Source organism: Podarcis liolepis (genome assembly GCF_965112155.1).
Source record: "Podarcis liolepis genome assembly, chromosome: 14".
Lineage (NCBI taxonomy): Eukaryota > Metazoa > Chordata > Lepidosauria > Squamata > Lacertidae > Podarcis > Podarcis liolepis.
Window position 1 is genome coordinate 5771696 of NC_139569.1, and position 16480 is coordinate 5788175.

At 44.8% G+C, this 16480-nt stretch overlaps 1 protein-coding gene across 2 annotated transcripts in view; it reads left to right on the top strand.

Moving 5' to 3' along the window:
- The window catches only part of MICALL2 (MICAL like 2), a 48285-nt gene that overhangs the window by 21307 nt on the left and 10498 nt on the right, over positions 1–16480 (top strand). Inside the window, exons 3-12 of one of the 2 annotated variants that reach the window (XM_083474719.1) lie at positions 929–1070; positions 2062–2240; positions 2834–2955; positions 5761–6435; positions 8907–9175; positions 10567–10645; positions 11548–11687; positions 13462–13614; positions 15289–15353; positions 16313–16436. In XM_083474719.1, the coding sequence (XP_083330845.1) occupies positions 929–1070; positions 2062–2240; positions 2834–2955; positions 5761–6435; positions 8907–9175; positions 10567–10645; positions 11548–11687; positions 13462–13614; positions 15289–15353; positions 16313–16436 (1948 nt within the window). Of the gene's footprint in view, positions 1–928; positions 1071–2061; positions 2241–2833; positions 2956–5760; positions 6436–8903; positions 9176–10566; positions 10646–11547; positions 11688–13461; positions 13615–15288; positions 15354–16312; positions 16437–16480 lie in introns of both variants that reach the window. The other variant, XM_083474718.1, reaches the window with a different exon arrangement.

Here is a 16480-nt window from a genome sequence, read left to right on the forward strand (position 1 = left end):
CCATATGTAATATTACAGGATAGTGGATCTTATAGCATAGTAGTGGTTGCAGTCAGCAGTGACTGCGACAAAGCAGGATTAGTTGGACAAGCACAATATTGGTTTGAGTAACAGGTGTGGCAATCTACAGATACAAAATTTCTTTCCTAAAGTGACCCATATGGCACAACAGAAATAATGCAATCCATGCTCTGGTATGGTATCTGGTGTGCTCTGCTATCTCCATCGAATGAGGTCTCAGGCAGAGACCCCTTGCCAGAGACCCTGGACAGCCCCTCTAAGTTGCTGGAGTGTTTCTAGCTCTCCTGAATCGAGTCTTGCTTTCAACCAGGGTTTCTGAACTTGGATCTCTAGCTGTTTTTGGACTACAACTCCCATCAGCAGGATCAGCGGTCAGGGATGATGGGAACTGTAGTCCAAAAACAGCTGGAGACCGAAGTTTTGGAGCTCTGCTTTAGATCGTCTCCACCCCCATCGTTCAGCCTGGACACTGAGGTCCAGCGCCGAGGGCCTTCTGGCGGTTCCATCACTGTGAGAAGCCAAGTTACAGGGAACCAGGCAGAGGGCCTTCTCGGTAGTGGCGCCCACCTTTTGGAACACCCTCCCTTCAGATGTGAAGGAAATACGAAGCTATCTCATCTTTAAAAGACATCTGAAGGCAGCCCTGTTCAGGGAAGTTTTTAATATTCAACGCTGTACTGTTTTTAACACTTGATTGGGAGCCACCCAGAGTGGCTGGGGAAACAGCCAGATGGGTGGGGTATAAATAATAAATTATTATTATTGTTGTTGTTGTTGTTGTTATTATCTTGTAGCAAACCATAGTTCAGCTTTGTAAACCGTGGCTTGGCCTTGCCTCTCATTGGTTTGGGATTTCAAAACAAAGCAACAATCAGGTCTCCTTATCTCCTCTGTTTGCGAATGATAGGCTTTCAAAGTGGCCGAAATGGAACTGGGCATCCCGGCCTTGTTGGACGCTGAGGACATGGTTGCTCTCAAAGTGCCCGACAGACTGAGCATCCTCACCTACGTCTCCCAATATTATAACTATTTCCATGGACGGTCGCCAAGTAAGTAATTTTCCCCTAACCCCTTCCTTTTCTCCTGCAGAGCTTTTGTCTGAAAATAGATCCGCAGTTGGCATGAACGCTTCAAAAAAAAAAAAAAAAAAAACACGGTTCTAGCAACTAGATGGAAGCGACAGCTTTCAATCGCTGTGTTAGTCATGGTTGGGTGTTAGGAAACCCGTTTCCCCTCACAGAACTACATTTTCCAGAGTGGTTTAACCATTGACCCCTCTTCCCAGTGAACTCTGGGAACTGTAGCTCCGTGAGGGGAAACGGGGGTCTCCTAACAACGCTCTGCACCCTCGACAAACTACAACTCCCAGGGTTCTTTAAAGTGGTACCCATTGTGCTTTAAAAGTATGGTGGGGGGAATGTCATATCCATTGCGTCTGAGCTACTTATTCCCCTGACAGCCCAGTGAGATCCATTAAGCCAGTCTTCCCCAAACTGGGGTTGATGGGAGTTGCTCTCCAAAACATTTGGAGGTCTACCAGGTTGACAAAGGAGGTTGTGTTACACTGAAAGACTGCAGTCCCTTGCTTATTAGATGCAATTAGTTTTCTCCTGACGTTTTCTCAGTTTAGGGCATTGATTAATAATAATAATAATAATAATAATAATAATAAAATTTATATAAAAAAATTCCTTCCAGTAGCACCTTAAAGACCAACTAAGTTAGTTCTTTAAGGTGCTACTGGAAGGATTTTTTTTATTTTGACTATGATAGACCAACACGGCTACCTATCTGCAAATAAAATTTATTTATACCCCGCCTTCCCTGGCAAGAGCCAGGCTCATGGCAGCTAACAACAGTAAAATTACAGTAAAAACATAATTGGGGGGGCAATTTAAAATACAGGTTAAAATGCAATTTAAAATGCAGCCTCATCAAAACCATAAGGGGAGGGAAATATAAGGGTCAGACTAACCACCTTAGGTCAGTCCTGCTTCCTGCTTCCTTCTTGAGACTTTTTTTGTCTTCCTTTCCCAACAGTTGGAGGAATGTCTGGCATAAAACGCTCTTCTTCTGCGCCCAGCGAGGAGCCGACGGGGAAGAAGGTTGTTTCTGAACCGGTGGCCCCCAGCAAGCCCCCGCGAGTCCTGCCGCCATCTGAACCCAAGACCGTTCCAGCCTCTCGCAATCTGGTGAAGGAGAACTCCCCAGTGGCAGCGGTATGGACCCACCATCTTTTGCCCTAGAAGCTAAATGGAGGGGCAGGGGGCCTGTCGACAACAATTGGACGTGATGTGGGTGGCGCTGTGGGTTAAACCACAGAGCCTAGGGCTTGCCGATCAGACGGTTGGGGGTTCGAATCCCTGCAACGGGGTGAGCTCCCGTTTCTCGGTCCCAGCTCCTGCCAACCTAGCAGTTCAAAAGCACGCCAGTGCAAGTAGATAAATAGGTACTGCTCCGGCGGGAAGGTAAACAGCATTTCCGTGTGCTGCTCTGGTTTGCCAGAAGCGGCTTAGTCATGCTGGCCACATGACCCGGAAGCTGCACACCGGCTCCCTTAGCCAATAAAGCGAGATGAGCGCCTCAACCCCAGAGCTGGCCACAACTGGACCTAATGGTCAGGGGTCCCTTTTCCTTTACCTAGCCAAGAATGGAGCTTTCACGTCTAGGGGCAGTGTATCTCTGGAAACCAGCGGCTTGTCCACTTCCTGGAGGCACCTGATTGGCTGCGGTGCGAAACGGGAGGCGGGATTAAATGGACCCTTTGAGTCGGGTCTCAGGTTCACTTCTCTCTTGCCTTTTTCTCCCCCAGAGACGTGTCTTAGCAGAGAGAAGCAACATGCGAAGCAGCAACTGTGCCACCTGCGGAAACCACGTCCACCTGGTACAGCGCCTCCTGGTGGAAGGGAAGCTTTATCACAGGAACTGCTTCAGGTACTGTTCAGGTGTGGCATTTGCACCTTGTTTCCACCTTTTCTCTGTTTGGGTTGTTGTTGTTGTTGTTGCTGCTGCTGCTGTGTCCCCCCCCCCCACAATAATATTTAGTATTTTTCATACAAAAACATAACAAAAGAGAGAGTAAACAATAATAAAAGGGGGGGGGAATGAAAAGAAAAAAAAGAAAAGAGAATATGAAACATAAAATACATCAAATCACCACATAAACTAAAACTTAATTAATTAATTAAAATCCATCTTCATGAACATATTACTTGACTTCCTCTAATCTCTAACATCTGAATTTCTTAGTAACTATATATATATAGCAGTTTCCAATGTCATTATTTCATAAAACCATATCACATTCATAATCATATTTCCAAACTTTTCTTATCGTACATTTTCTTATTTATTGATTGATTTAGTCCTAGGCCTAATTAATTCTTTCAAGTGGTTACATATCTTTAATATTACAATATTTATTCAAATAGTCTTTAAATTTCTTCCAGCCTTCTTGGTGTTCCTCTTCTTTCTGGTCGCGTGCCTGCTGCTGTCTTTGGGTGGTTTTTTGTTTTTTTAAACAAAATTTTATTAAGTTTTCCAATTTTTTAAAAAATATTCTCTATCGAATATAATTAAAAAAAGAAAAAAAAACAGATACAAGATTCCCTTGCACCTCCCTGCATCCTTCCATGGCTTCCCCATATAACATTTCCTGGTGCATATTTTATGCCTTCCATTTATTCCATTTAACATTTATATCTCAAGTCTCTGTTAACTCACAACTGTTATTTAAGCCCTGTTAAAGAGCTCAGCTGTTTACAGTGGTCTTCCAAATACAATATAAATTTCTTCCAGTCTTTATTATAACCTTGGTCTTCCTGAATTCTGATTTTTCCAGTCATTTTCGCCATCTCAACATAGTCCATCAGTTTAACTTGCCATTAGAAGACATGTGAAGGCAGCTCTGTTTAGGGAAGCTTTTAATGTTTGGTGCATTACTGTATTTTAATATTTTGTTGGAAGCCGCCCAGAGTGGCTGGGGAAGCCCAGCCAGATGGGCAGGGTATAAATAAATTATTATTATTATTATTATTATTATTATTATTATTATTATTATTATTCCCCTCTGGTTGGGACCTTTTCGTCTTTCCATGTCTGGGCTATGGGCATTCTGGTAGCTGTCATTGCATACGTAAACCGTCTTTTCAGCTCCTTTTGTATTTCTGCACCTCTAATAAGAAAGCTTCTGGTTTCTTAACAAACGTTCTTTAAAACATTTTTTTCATTTCATTATACATTGTTTCCCAGAATGTGTTTGGATTGTTGTTGTTGTTAGCATTAGAATTAGCATTGGCATTTATATCCCGCTTTTTTCTCCAAGCTGCTTAAGGGGGCGTACAAAATAGACCCCCCCATCTCCTTTTATCCCCGCAACAACCCTGTGAGATAGGTTAGACTGAGGGGCAGCGACAGGCCTCCAGGGTCACACTGAGAGCTTCATTCGCGGCCAAGTGGGGATTTGAAAGCTGTGGCACTGGGCACAGAAGAAATCTTGTATTGGTTAAAATAGTTGACCATTGGGACTCAGAAGGGACTAGAGACTTGCCTCGTTCATTTTGAGAAACAAACGTGGAATCTTGTTATCATTTTCCACTTCACAAAATGCATAATCTTAAGGGCTGCTACTTTCTGCGTAAAGCGCTCACCCTCTGTCTGCCATTTTTCTTTTACTTTCTTTCTTTCTTTCTTTCGAAGAATATTTAGAATTCAACAATAACGAAGGAAAAACCCACAGTAGTTGCTACATCAATTCATTACAACAAACTAATTTTAACAATATATAAATAATAATAGAAAAATTACACAACATCACTTTTTAACTGGCTGAAGTTTTCATGTTACACTTTTATCTCTTTATCTCTTTCTTAACATATCAAAAAGAGAAAGACCGAGAAAAGAGACGCAAAAAAGAAAAGAGAAGAGGAAGAAGAAGGGGGGGGGGAGTGAGGGGAAGGGGAAGGGGAAAAAGGAAAAACAAAACAAAACAAAACAAAACACATTTGGCTTCCGATTAGACTCCTTGTATTATTATTTCTACATTTTTTTTCACATACAGTTCCAAATTATTGTATTTCTTTATTTGTTTTCGTCAGATATCAAAAAACATATTTGTTGTTTTTTTAAAAGTTTTTTATTAGGAATTTCAACATAGCAGTTTATCAAAAATACATCATCCTCATCCCCCCCATTTCCCCCCTCCCCCCAAAAAGAAAAAAAACCCCTCCCACCCCCACAGATTTCCCTCAGCTCCTCTCTCTGGTTTCTCAGCACATATTCTTCTCTGCATATTATAAAATTGTAAAGATCCTTAATGAATCTATCAATATGTTACCAGTAAAAAAAATGTGTATGTTTATTCCAAACCTGCCAAGGAGTCCAGTTCATTTTGTTGTTTCTTTAAGTACAGTGGTACCTCGGGTTAAGTACTTAATTCGTTCTGGAGGTCCGTTCTTAACCTGAAACTGTTCTTAACCTAAAGCACCACTTAAGCTAATGGGGCCTCCTGCTGCCGCCGCACCACCAGAACACGATTTCTGTTCTCATCCTGAAGCAAAGTTCTTAACCTGAAGCACTATTTCTGGGTTAGCGGAATGTGTAACCTGAAGCGTCTGTAACCCGAGGTAACACTGTACTTTGTAAAAGGTTCCCATTCTTCTTTATTTGTTGTTTTACAAGGATCATTCTATTTCTGCCAGGAGATATTTGTTATTGTATCGCTGCCATTTTTCTCCCCAGGTGCAAAGAGTGCTCTAGCACCCTGCAGTCGGGAAACTACAAAGCTGGGAGCCATGCCGGCACTTTTGTCTGTACCCGGCACGAGCAACCGACGCCTCTCCGGGATTCCTTGTCCTCCGGTGCGAGGGGTTTCCCCAGCGAGGATAAACCTCCCGCTCCTGCCTCTGCTGCACAGAACTACTTGAAGGGACTCGAATCCAAGACGCCGTCCGTGAAAATGAGCAGTGCCGTTAAATCAGCAGCTTCTGAGCCACCTGGGAATTACAAAGGCAGCTCTGCGTCCACAAGCTCAAGTTCGCATTGGTCAGACCTTACCGGGAACAAACTGGATTCTCTAACCGTCTCCAGCACTTCTCCTTCCCCACCGCGCTGGACACCATCGTCCGCCAAAACACAGCAGGCTCGGGAGAAATTTTTCCAGGCCGGATCCGGGGGCTCGGGACTTCCTCCGAGCAAAACAGAGCCGGTTAAAAACCAAGGCTCTCTTCTGAACCCTCCTTGGGTCTCCGGGAGAGCATCATTTTCTGGCACCCACACATCAGGGACCGGTCCGGATGTTGGTGAGAAGGACAGAGCACGGAACGTCCTGATGCAGGCTTTGCCGGGGCTCCAGCCTTCCTCCAACAGGACTAGTGGCTTTGGCAGCGATTCGCCCAGCTCAGCGGCATCCAGCATGTAAGTGTCCCTCCTTCGGCGCCATGAGCAGGCAGCAGCTTCCCATCTCTGTGCTAGAAAAGTCACAGCCACCCGTAAATCCTGCAGTCCTTTTGTGCTTGGAGGTATACTGCTCCTGGGATGGAGGTTCTAGTTGCCTACACTGGATAATGGGAGGCTCGACCAGCCAATTCTCTTGCAAGCCCCAACCCATTCTGTTTTTAACATGCAACTAGAAAAACGTGCTGTGGGTTAAACCACAGAGCCTAGGACTTGCCAATCAGAAGGTCGGTGGTTCAAATCCCCACGACGGGGTGAGCTCCCGTTGCTCGGTCCCTGCTCCTGCCAACCTGTGATTTTGGATCCTGTACACTAGCGAGGCAAATGCGTGCATGTTTTACTGCAGTTGTAGAAATTTTAATTTGAACAAATTTCCAGTCTTCTCTACTTCCCTCATGTTAGGTAAGGTAAAGGGACCCCTAATCATTAGGTCCAGTCGCGGACGACTCTGAGGTTGCGGCACTCATCTTGCTTTATTGGCCGAGGGAGCCGGTGTACAACTTCTGGGTCATGTGGCCAGCATGACTAAGCCGCTTTTGGCGAACCAGAGCAGCGCACGGAAATGCCGTTTACCTTCCCGCCAGAGTGGTACCTATTTATCTACTTGCACTTTGACGTGCTTTCGAACTGCTAGGTTGGCAGGAGCAGGGACCGAGCAACGGGAGCTCACCCCATCGTGGGGATTCGAACCACCAACCTTCTGATTGGCAAGTCCTAGGCTCTGTGGTTTAACCCACAGTGCCACCCACATCCGTTCCCTCATGTTAAAAAAGAACTAAATACAGTGGTACCCCGCAAGACGAATGCCTCGCAAGACGGAAAACTCGCTAGACGAAACAGTTTTCCGTTGGAGGTGCTTCGCTAGACGAATTTCCTATGGGCTTGCTTCGCAAGACGACAATGTCTTGCGAGTTCCTGCTGGTTTTTTCCCCTCCCCCCCTTTTTCTAAGCCGCTAAGCCGCTTATCAGCTGATCCGATCAGCCGATAAGCCGCTAAAAGCCGCTAATAGCGCTAATAGCGCTAATCCGCTAATCTGTCAATGGGTTTGCTTCGCAAGACGAAAAAACCGCTAGACGAAGAGACTCGCAGAACGGATTCTTTTCGTCTTGCGAGGCACCACTGTAAATCGCAGGCTAGGTTTAGAAATTTGGGAGGGAAGTTTCAGCTTTGCAATGTACACACTGGAAATTTTAAGAATGCAAGTTTTTTTCTCTTTTGCCAATTATTTTTATTGATTTTCCATAATCTTTAACAAATGGTCACCAAATTAATACAAATTCAATTCAAATTTAAAAGCTGACTTCCCACCCACCCCCTCTATTTTCCTCCCTCCACAGCTCCCAATAAAACAACTTTTCCAACTATCATTTCAAAATACATCCATCTCCTTCTCCCTACGCATCACCTCCCTACACATCACCAATTTCTGCTATGGCTTTTATACATTGTTATAACCTGTCCTCAAAATAGTTGAGTGGAGTAAATCCTCTTCTATCTATCTATAGTAGCCGTTCATCAATTTTCAAACATTTCCTTCTGATACCTCTTGAGTAACACTTTGCCTGAGAAAAACAGATCTTGCTTCCTCCCAGACAAGTTCTTACCCAATGGGACTTAGTGGGCAGCTAGACTGGTGACTGGGAGCGGCCACCGAGACCATATAACACCTGAAAGACCTACAATGGCTCCTAGTACGTTTCTGAGCACAATTCAAAGTGTTGGTGCTGACCTTTAAAGCCCTAAATGGCTTTGGCCCAGTATACCTGAAGGAGTGTCTCCACTCCCATCGTTCAGCCCGGACACTGAGGTCCAGCTCTGAGGGCCTTCTGGCGCTTCCCTCACTGCGAGAAGTGAGGTTACAAGGAACCAGGCAGAGGGCCTTCTTGGTAGTGGCGCCCGCCCTGTGGAATGCCCTCCTATCAGATGTCAGGGATATAAACAACTATCTAACGTTTACGATACAATACGATCATCTTTATTGTCGTTGTCCCATATAGAACAACGAAATTGAAAAAATCTACATTAGACATTCAAAAACCAACAAGCCAGCTATCCCAGCCTGGTTAAACCCCCTAAAAACTCTGATACCCCATAATTAAATACAATATACTCACACAGAGACTACCTTACACTGTGTTTAAAACCAAAATCACATTTGGATAAAAACTGTTTAGAAGACATCTGAAAGCAGCCCTGTTTAGGGAAGTTTTTAATGACTGGTGTTTTAATGTATTTTTAATCTTTTGTTGGAAGCCGCCCAGAGTGCTGGGGAAACCCAGCCAAATGGGTGGGGTATAAATAATAAATTATTATTATTATTATTATTATTATTATTATTATTAGCCCTGGGAGGGGTTGGTGGTCAGCTAGATGTTGTCAGTTGTCCATCCCACTGGCCAAAGGGCTAATCTCCTCCTCTTGCCCATAGCAGCAAGCCATCTCCAGCCACCTCTGGCACACAGCATATCGAGACGAAAAGCATCTCGGACTGGAAGCCTTCCAGGCCTGTCAGTGTGCCAGCTGCCACGGAAGATCCACGGAAAGGACCCCAGGCGCTTTCACCCGCCCTTGAACGTTCGCCCAAGGATCTGGGTGGCAAAGCAGGCGTTGGGGTGGCCCCCCAGAGCAGGCTCAAGGATCAGCCCCCCAGCAGACCTGCAGCTGACTTTGGGCATAAACTGGACGTTAAGGTCTCCAAAGGTAAAAAGTGGCCCTTGCTTTATTTACTCATTGCATCACATTTTTGTCCGTTTATTTATTCATTTCATGAAATCCATACATCGCCTGAAGTGTACCTGAAGAAGTGTGCATGCACACAAAAGCTCATACCAATAACAAACTTAGTTGGTCTCTAAGGTGCTACTGGACGGAATTTTTTTATTCTATTCTGCCTGTGCTGGCCGCATGGAGGGTCAATGTTCTGTGCAAAAGGTTTATAGCTTAGGGTTACCAGACATCCCTGGTTCCCGGGGATAGTCCCCGGATTTGCAAATCTGTCCCCGGACAAATTCCGTCCCCGGAATGTCCCCAGATTTGCAAATCTGTCCCTGGCAAATGTGGCAGCGGCAGCCTCAGCAGCCCAGAGCCAGCCTGTTAGCGCAGTTGCCTCTGGCTGGCTTCAGGAGCTGCTCACTGCCATGGTGCCCACCATTTTTCCTGTGCCACGGCAGCGAGCAGCTCCTGAAGCCAGCGAGAGCCAACTGCACTACCAGGCTGGCCCCTCCTAGGCCTCCCCTGATCTGTCAAAACAAAGGGGGAAGGGGGAAGGAGATTGGGGAAGACTCGGGAGTCATGGGCGGCACGCCATTGCCCAGTTTTTTCAAAAAACTGCATTTATGTTTCACAGGGTGCGAAAGAAGGGCTTTGCACCTTTATACAATATGCACGTGTGCTTGGGCCCAGGGTCTTTTATAATAAATAATAAATTTTTATTTATACCCCGCCCTTCCCGGTTCAAAAACTGGGCTCAGGGCGGCTAACAACAAATTTAAAACACTTTAAAACACTTAATGATAAAAGCAGCATAAAATACAGTATAAAAACGTGAATAACAATAAAAATCAAAAATCAAAAATCAATTAGATAATCCCCAGGGCTAGCTGGCTGAATTGGTCCTACTTGGGCCAGTGAGGAGGTCAGGGGAGAATTAGCTGTGGGGTCTCAGAGCGGGTGATCGTCTTAAACAGGGAGGGGGAAGGAAGAGAAGGGAAATAAAAGATCAGACTGAATTCAAATTAAGGGCCAGGCGGAATAGCTTTGTCTTACAGGCCCGACGGAAGGAGGTTAAATCCTGAAGGGCCCTGGTCTCATGGGACAGAGCATTCTACCAGGTCGGAGCCATCACTGAAAAGGCCCTGGCCCTGGTGGAGGATAGTCTGACTTCCTTGTGCCCGGGACCTCTAAACTATGGTTATTCATGGACCTCAAAGTCCTCTGCGGGGCATACCAGGAGAGACGGTCCCGTAGATACGAGGGCATCACCATCCCCACTACTGACTCCCTGTTGCTACTCAGATTCATTGAAAAAAATCTGGTAACCATATTATAGCTGCCTTCTTATAGTCTCATTCGTGGATGAATTCTTTCTCCAGTGGGAGCTGCAAGCGTTGTGGAAGAGAAATCAGAAATGCCAGCGGACTGGAGATCTCTGCTGAAGCCGGTGGCAAACAGGTGAGTAAGGCAGGAGAAGAGGGGATTTCGGTTGGGTGGAGAACATAAGGTTGTGTTTGTGGACACACACAACGGCGGACACACACAACAAAAGTGTGCCATAGGCAATATATGGCAAAACAATTGGTCGAGCAACCAGGATGGAATATTCCAGCAGTCAGGTTTGGAGCTTCAATGTCCCGCGGAATAAATTGTTGAAAATTGAAGAAATGTATGCACGACTTAGTCTGCATAAATTGCATGGATAAAATTCTGCTTTTATTCGCATGGAAAGTTGGTTGAATGAATGAATTTTATTATTACGGTCACAGACCAGTTCTGGCTCACTTACAATATCAGGAAAATCATGAAACACAACAGGAATGCATTGAATTGCGATTGGGTATAACAGAGACAATACAGATATAGCGGCAGTTAAAAATATATATTAAATCTCCATCACTAAAATATAACCTAAAATTGTCATTTAAAACCTTAATCAGCTTGTTCCCTAAGTTTTATGGCAGTCGCACAGAATTTGGCCACCCTTAGCGTGATCTCTAGATCCTTGTCCAGGAGTTTTAGACATTGAAATTCGGAACCATTTGGAGATTTTTGTATAACAGGAGTGATAAATACCAAGCGTATATCTCCTTAGAAATGGCAGCATAACAAGACATGAGAGACAATTTCTACTTCCATCAAGCCGCAGGGGCAGACTGGTTCCACGTATGGCTTACCCTCGAATCTGCCCTGCAATAAGGCAGATGGCAGCACATGGAAAGTTGGTTTGTATTAGAGCAGGGTTTGCATTATTTGTCTAGCGCAGGATATAAACAGCTCTGTTAAAAGCCCTTTTAGGGTTGCTGGGTTTAGAGGACTCTGGGCTCCTTCTCTCAATGCTTGCTTCCCTCCTTTTGCAGAGTCCCTGGCCACGCTGACCCCAGAACCGCTCACAAGCCTGCAGATGTTCACAAGGCAGCTGTTGACATAACTCCGAGTCCGGGACAGAAAGACAAAAAGCCAGCTTATTCAACAACCTCCCCGTCGAATCAGGAAACTGGTATGATAGCACTGTAAAGGCAGTAAGTGCAGCAGCAGGGCAGTTTGTATAGAATTCGGCATAGAAACTGTGATTTGAACCGCCTCAGCAAGTATCCAGTCCTCATTGAGGCTGTCAAAAAACCTAAAAATGGGGGGGGGTTGTCCCTGTAGAAAGCCCAGACCACCCCCAAAACATGTGTCCCTGGGCGCTTTGTGCTAATGCAGATTTAAGAACATAAGGAGAATTTGCTGGATCAGTGGCCCATCTGGTCTGCCATCTTGTTCTCACAGTGGCCAACCCAGTGTCTACAGAAAACCCTCAAGCAGGATTCGAACACGAGAGCCCTTTCTCCTCCTGTGGTATTCTTCTAGCCAGTAGCCACTGATAACAATCTCCTCCATGCATTTGCCTAATCCTCTTTCAAAGCCATCCCAGTTAGTGGCAGGGAGTTCCACAGGTTAACAGTGCACGGCATGAATAAGCATTTTCTTTCCTCTGAAGCAATTTCATAGCTCACCAGTCATCTGCTAGACAGAACGCTACACTTAGAAATATTGGACCAGTCAACCAGCAGCATCTAAGGATGCTTAAATTGATCAGCTCCATATTTTAGACATTCAGATTCATAAAAGTGGGAAGAACTGGTTTGCTGCAGTAGTTTTGGGCGCTATCAGTGTGTCCGTAGTGGAGAATTTGTGTGGTCGGGGTCTCAGAGGTAATTATTGGCAGAATTAAGCGGTGTTGTGCCTGTTTTTCTTCCTTCATATTTCCCCCCTGGTTTTGGGATATTTATTTTTAAAGAAAAAACAACAATCCCTGTATGCTTGTCTATTTGTTTTAATTCTGTTGTGTTCTTAACTTTTGGAAGTCACCCTGAGAAAGCTTTTGAAGGTTGGCGTTTGAGTTCCTCAAAATATGTAAACCTTAGGTTGGATGGACAAATGGGCAAGATTTTTTAGGAGGTGGGATTTCCACACCAGAAGACGGCTTGAAAAACTAATTGAGGAAACCGTTTTTCAGGACGTCTTCAAAGGAGCCCGTTTCCTGCAGGTCTACCACTTCTGTGCATGAGTGTGCGGCAAAATCCCGGAAATATACTGTATTTTTCATTCCAAAAGACACACTTTTTTCCTCCTAAAAAGTAAGGGGAAATGTCTGTGCGTCTTATGGAGCGAAGGCGTGGTCCCTGGAGCCGAATTGCCCAGGGGCAAAAAGCAGATTGTGCTTTTTTTTTTTTTAAAGAAAGAGGGAAGGGGTGTTGAAACAAAGCTGCTGAGCAGCTGATCAGCAAACAATTGGGAGGGAGATAAGGGACTCTAGAGATAAAGGAGGCTGCCTGGGAGGGGGGAGGTAAAAGACCATGGATCCTCAGGATTTTTGCATTGGGTCACCCCAAATTTACCATCAGATCACATAGCATGTCCATGGCTACAACCTGCACCAAAAAAAAATCATGCACCCACTGTTGCCTGGGGCCGCAATGGTGCAAAAACATGGTTACAAAGCACGGATCCACATGGATTCTCAGGATTTTTGCATTGGGCTACCCCAAACTCACTGTCAAATCACATGTCTGTGGCCACAACATGAACCACAAAAATCATACATCCACTGTTTTGTTCAGAATATTTTTTTCTTGTTTTCTTCCTCTAAAAACTAGGTGCGTGTTATGGTCAGGTGCATCTTATGGAGCCAAAAATACGGTACTTCCGGGTTTGCTGCTCACGTATCCCGAAGTTTACCGGAGGGATACGTAAGCAGAGGTACGACTGTATACATTTTTTCATTGCAGCTTCACCAGTTGATCAGCCGCCAAAGAAAAAACTGCTGGTGCCTCCCGTGGATATTTCCAGTGGCTGGAGGTCCCCCAAGCAGCAGTGGGAGGATATTGCCACAACCAAGAAGGCCGAGGGGCTGAGCCCCTCCAGGAAGGCCGTTGCGCCTGGTAGGTTTCTGCTTCCTCGCTGGACTGGCTTGTGTGCCATGCTAAGCCACAGTTTAGCCTCGCTGTGGATAACCTCTGACCTGCGGTCCAGGACTCCTTTATATGGCCCTTGGTGTCATGGAATTCTCCTCAATATTGATCCAGAATAGATTTCAATGTATAGTTAGCAGAGAAACAACTTTAACACGTTGCAGGATTCCCCCAAAATAGACCCGAGGCAATTTAGGGAAGTTTTTAATGTTTGAAGTTTTATTCTGTTTTTAGTGTTCTGTTGGGAGCCGCCCAGAGTGGTTGGGGAAACCCAGCCAGATGGGCGGGGTATAAATAATAAAATTATTATTATTATTATTATTATTATTATTATTATTATTATTATTATTTTATTAATATTAATATTTCATCCAGCAGAGCTTTACTGCTGCTAAAGGCAAATGAGCATAATAGTCACAAATCCAATACATTCAGGATTGGCACTGTCCATAAGAAATCCAGACATCACTTAAACTTACAATAACTTATAATAAGTCTAAACCTTAACACTATATACAGAACAACACACCAGAAGGAAAAGAGAGATCAAAAGTGAAACCCAGGCTCGTTCTGGCCTTACTTTTATAGTCAGCATGACCTTGACAGAAAGACAGGACTAGTTTAAGCCAGCTGTACTCAGCTTCTCTGAAGGAATAACCCAAATATCAGGAACCTTCCCAGTCAGGGAAGTTGTGTTTTGTTTCCTGCTTGGCAGGGGGTTGGACTCGATGGCCCTTGTGGTCTCTTCCAACTCTATGATTCTATGATTCTATGAACCTTCTGCTTGTTTCTTTCACACAGAGAAGCTTCCAGAACCCTCTTGAATTAAGTAGAATAGGAAAGATCTCTACACATCAGATCAATACTTTCTGTACTAAGAAATGTAAACTGATGCTTGGGGCCAGTGGAGTCTTTCTCAGCCTTACCAAGAGACTCCAAAGATCGGACCCTCTGCATGCTAACTGAGATACAGTGGTGCCTTGGTTCTCAAACGCCTTGGTTCTCAAACACCGAAAACCCGGAAGTTACGGTTTTCAAACATTTTTCGGAAGCCGAACGTCTGATGCAGCTGTCAGCTATTGTTTCTGGGGCACCTGCACCAATCAGAAGCTGCACCTTGGTTTTCAAACATTTCGGAAGTCAAACAGACTTCCGGAAAAGTTTGGTGCTTTGCTATTTATTGTGCATTTTTGAGGCTTTTTCGGTTCATTTGTTTTTGTGGCTGTGTGGAACCCAATTCAGCTACTGATTGATTGATTGTGTGACTGTGGAAATGGACAAAAGCCCCCCATCCGAATAACGACTATCATCAGTGCAGGGAAGAAATTTATAAAATTCATAATAAAATTCATGTTCAATGGCTGTTTTAGGGGTTGTTTTTAAAAGTCTGGAACAGATTCATCCGTTTTGCATTACTGTCTATGGGAAAGCACACCTTGGTTTTGGAACGCTTTGGTTTTGGAACGGACTTCCGGAACGGATTAAGTTTGAGAACCAAGGTACCACTGTACAGCCCTGCAGTTCTGCATTTCCTTACTTGGTAGCAAGCCCTATTGAATTTGGTGGGGCTTGCTTCTGAGTAGACATAAACTGGGTGGTTCTGCCTTTCCGTGTAAGAGGTTTTCCTTTTTCCTCTCTTCCCAGTGAGGCCGTCTCCTCCTAGAGTCCTCCAGAAGTCTCCGACCGGTCAAGCACTGCCTCCCTCAAAGGTATGGCCAGGAGTGCAGAAAGGTAGTTTTGTGCAGGGATGGGGAGACCTCCAGCCCTCATCTAGGAGCAGCGGGACTCAGAATCCCATCCGCACCTGCCGGCATGGACAGCGGTCATGGGTGATGAAGTCTACCAGCAGGTCTTCTGTAGGCATCCCAGCTCTGATGTTAGGGGTGAAGAGGCTCAGATTTGCTCTAGGCCATTGGTGTGGGCCAATATTCTGTTTCTCTCTCTCTCTCTCTCTCTCTCTCTCTCTCTCTCTCTCTGTAATTAGTTTTTTAACGTATCATTTTCAACAATTATTAAACATATTTATATAACTTATACAACTTTTTTGACTTCCATCAATCACATCTGAAAATTTTCCAATCTTTTCACTTAATTTACATTTCTTACTTTCACTATTACATTTAAATAGCATAACTAATGTCTCTCTTCTTTCTCTTCTTTGCAATATTTCATATATTTCTCCTTAGAAAACTTCTTGTAGTCCTACTAGCGTAATTTGTTGATTACAGTTGCTCTTCAAATAGTTCGTATATTTCTTCCAATCTTCTGTAAATCTCTGGTCCCGCAGGTTTCGAATCCTTCCTGTCATTTTATCCAATTCTGCGTAGTCCATTAAATTTGTCGGCCATTCTTCTTTCGTCGGTACCGCTTCTCAGCCTGACCTGCCTCGCAGGCTCGTTGTGTGGAACAGAAGGTGGCGGACTCTCCTTTACTGGAGGTTTTCGAACACAGGACAGGCGGCCAACTGCCAGGGATTCTTGAGCTGTGATTCTTGCAGTGGGGTTGGTCTAGATTTCCTTTGGGGGTACCTTACAGTTCTGCAATTCTGTGAGGATAATGTGGAGGAAGAAAACCGGATGGTTGTGCTCTGAGGTCCCTCCTTAACGGTAAGGATTATATTGTCGTATGACGTGCCTGATAAAGTACGGCTATTTTTTTTTCATTTCAGCGCCACCCAGACTATATCCCTGAGGAGGAAATCCAGAAGGAAGTCCGACAGATCGAGAAGGATTTGGACAAGCTGGAGCTCAAAGGGGTGGAGATGGAGAAGCAGCTGAGGAATTGCGAGGGAGGTGAGGCGGGTACAGGTGTCTGTGGGGCGGAGAGGCGACTGTGG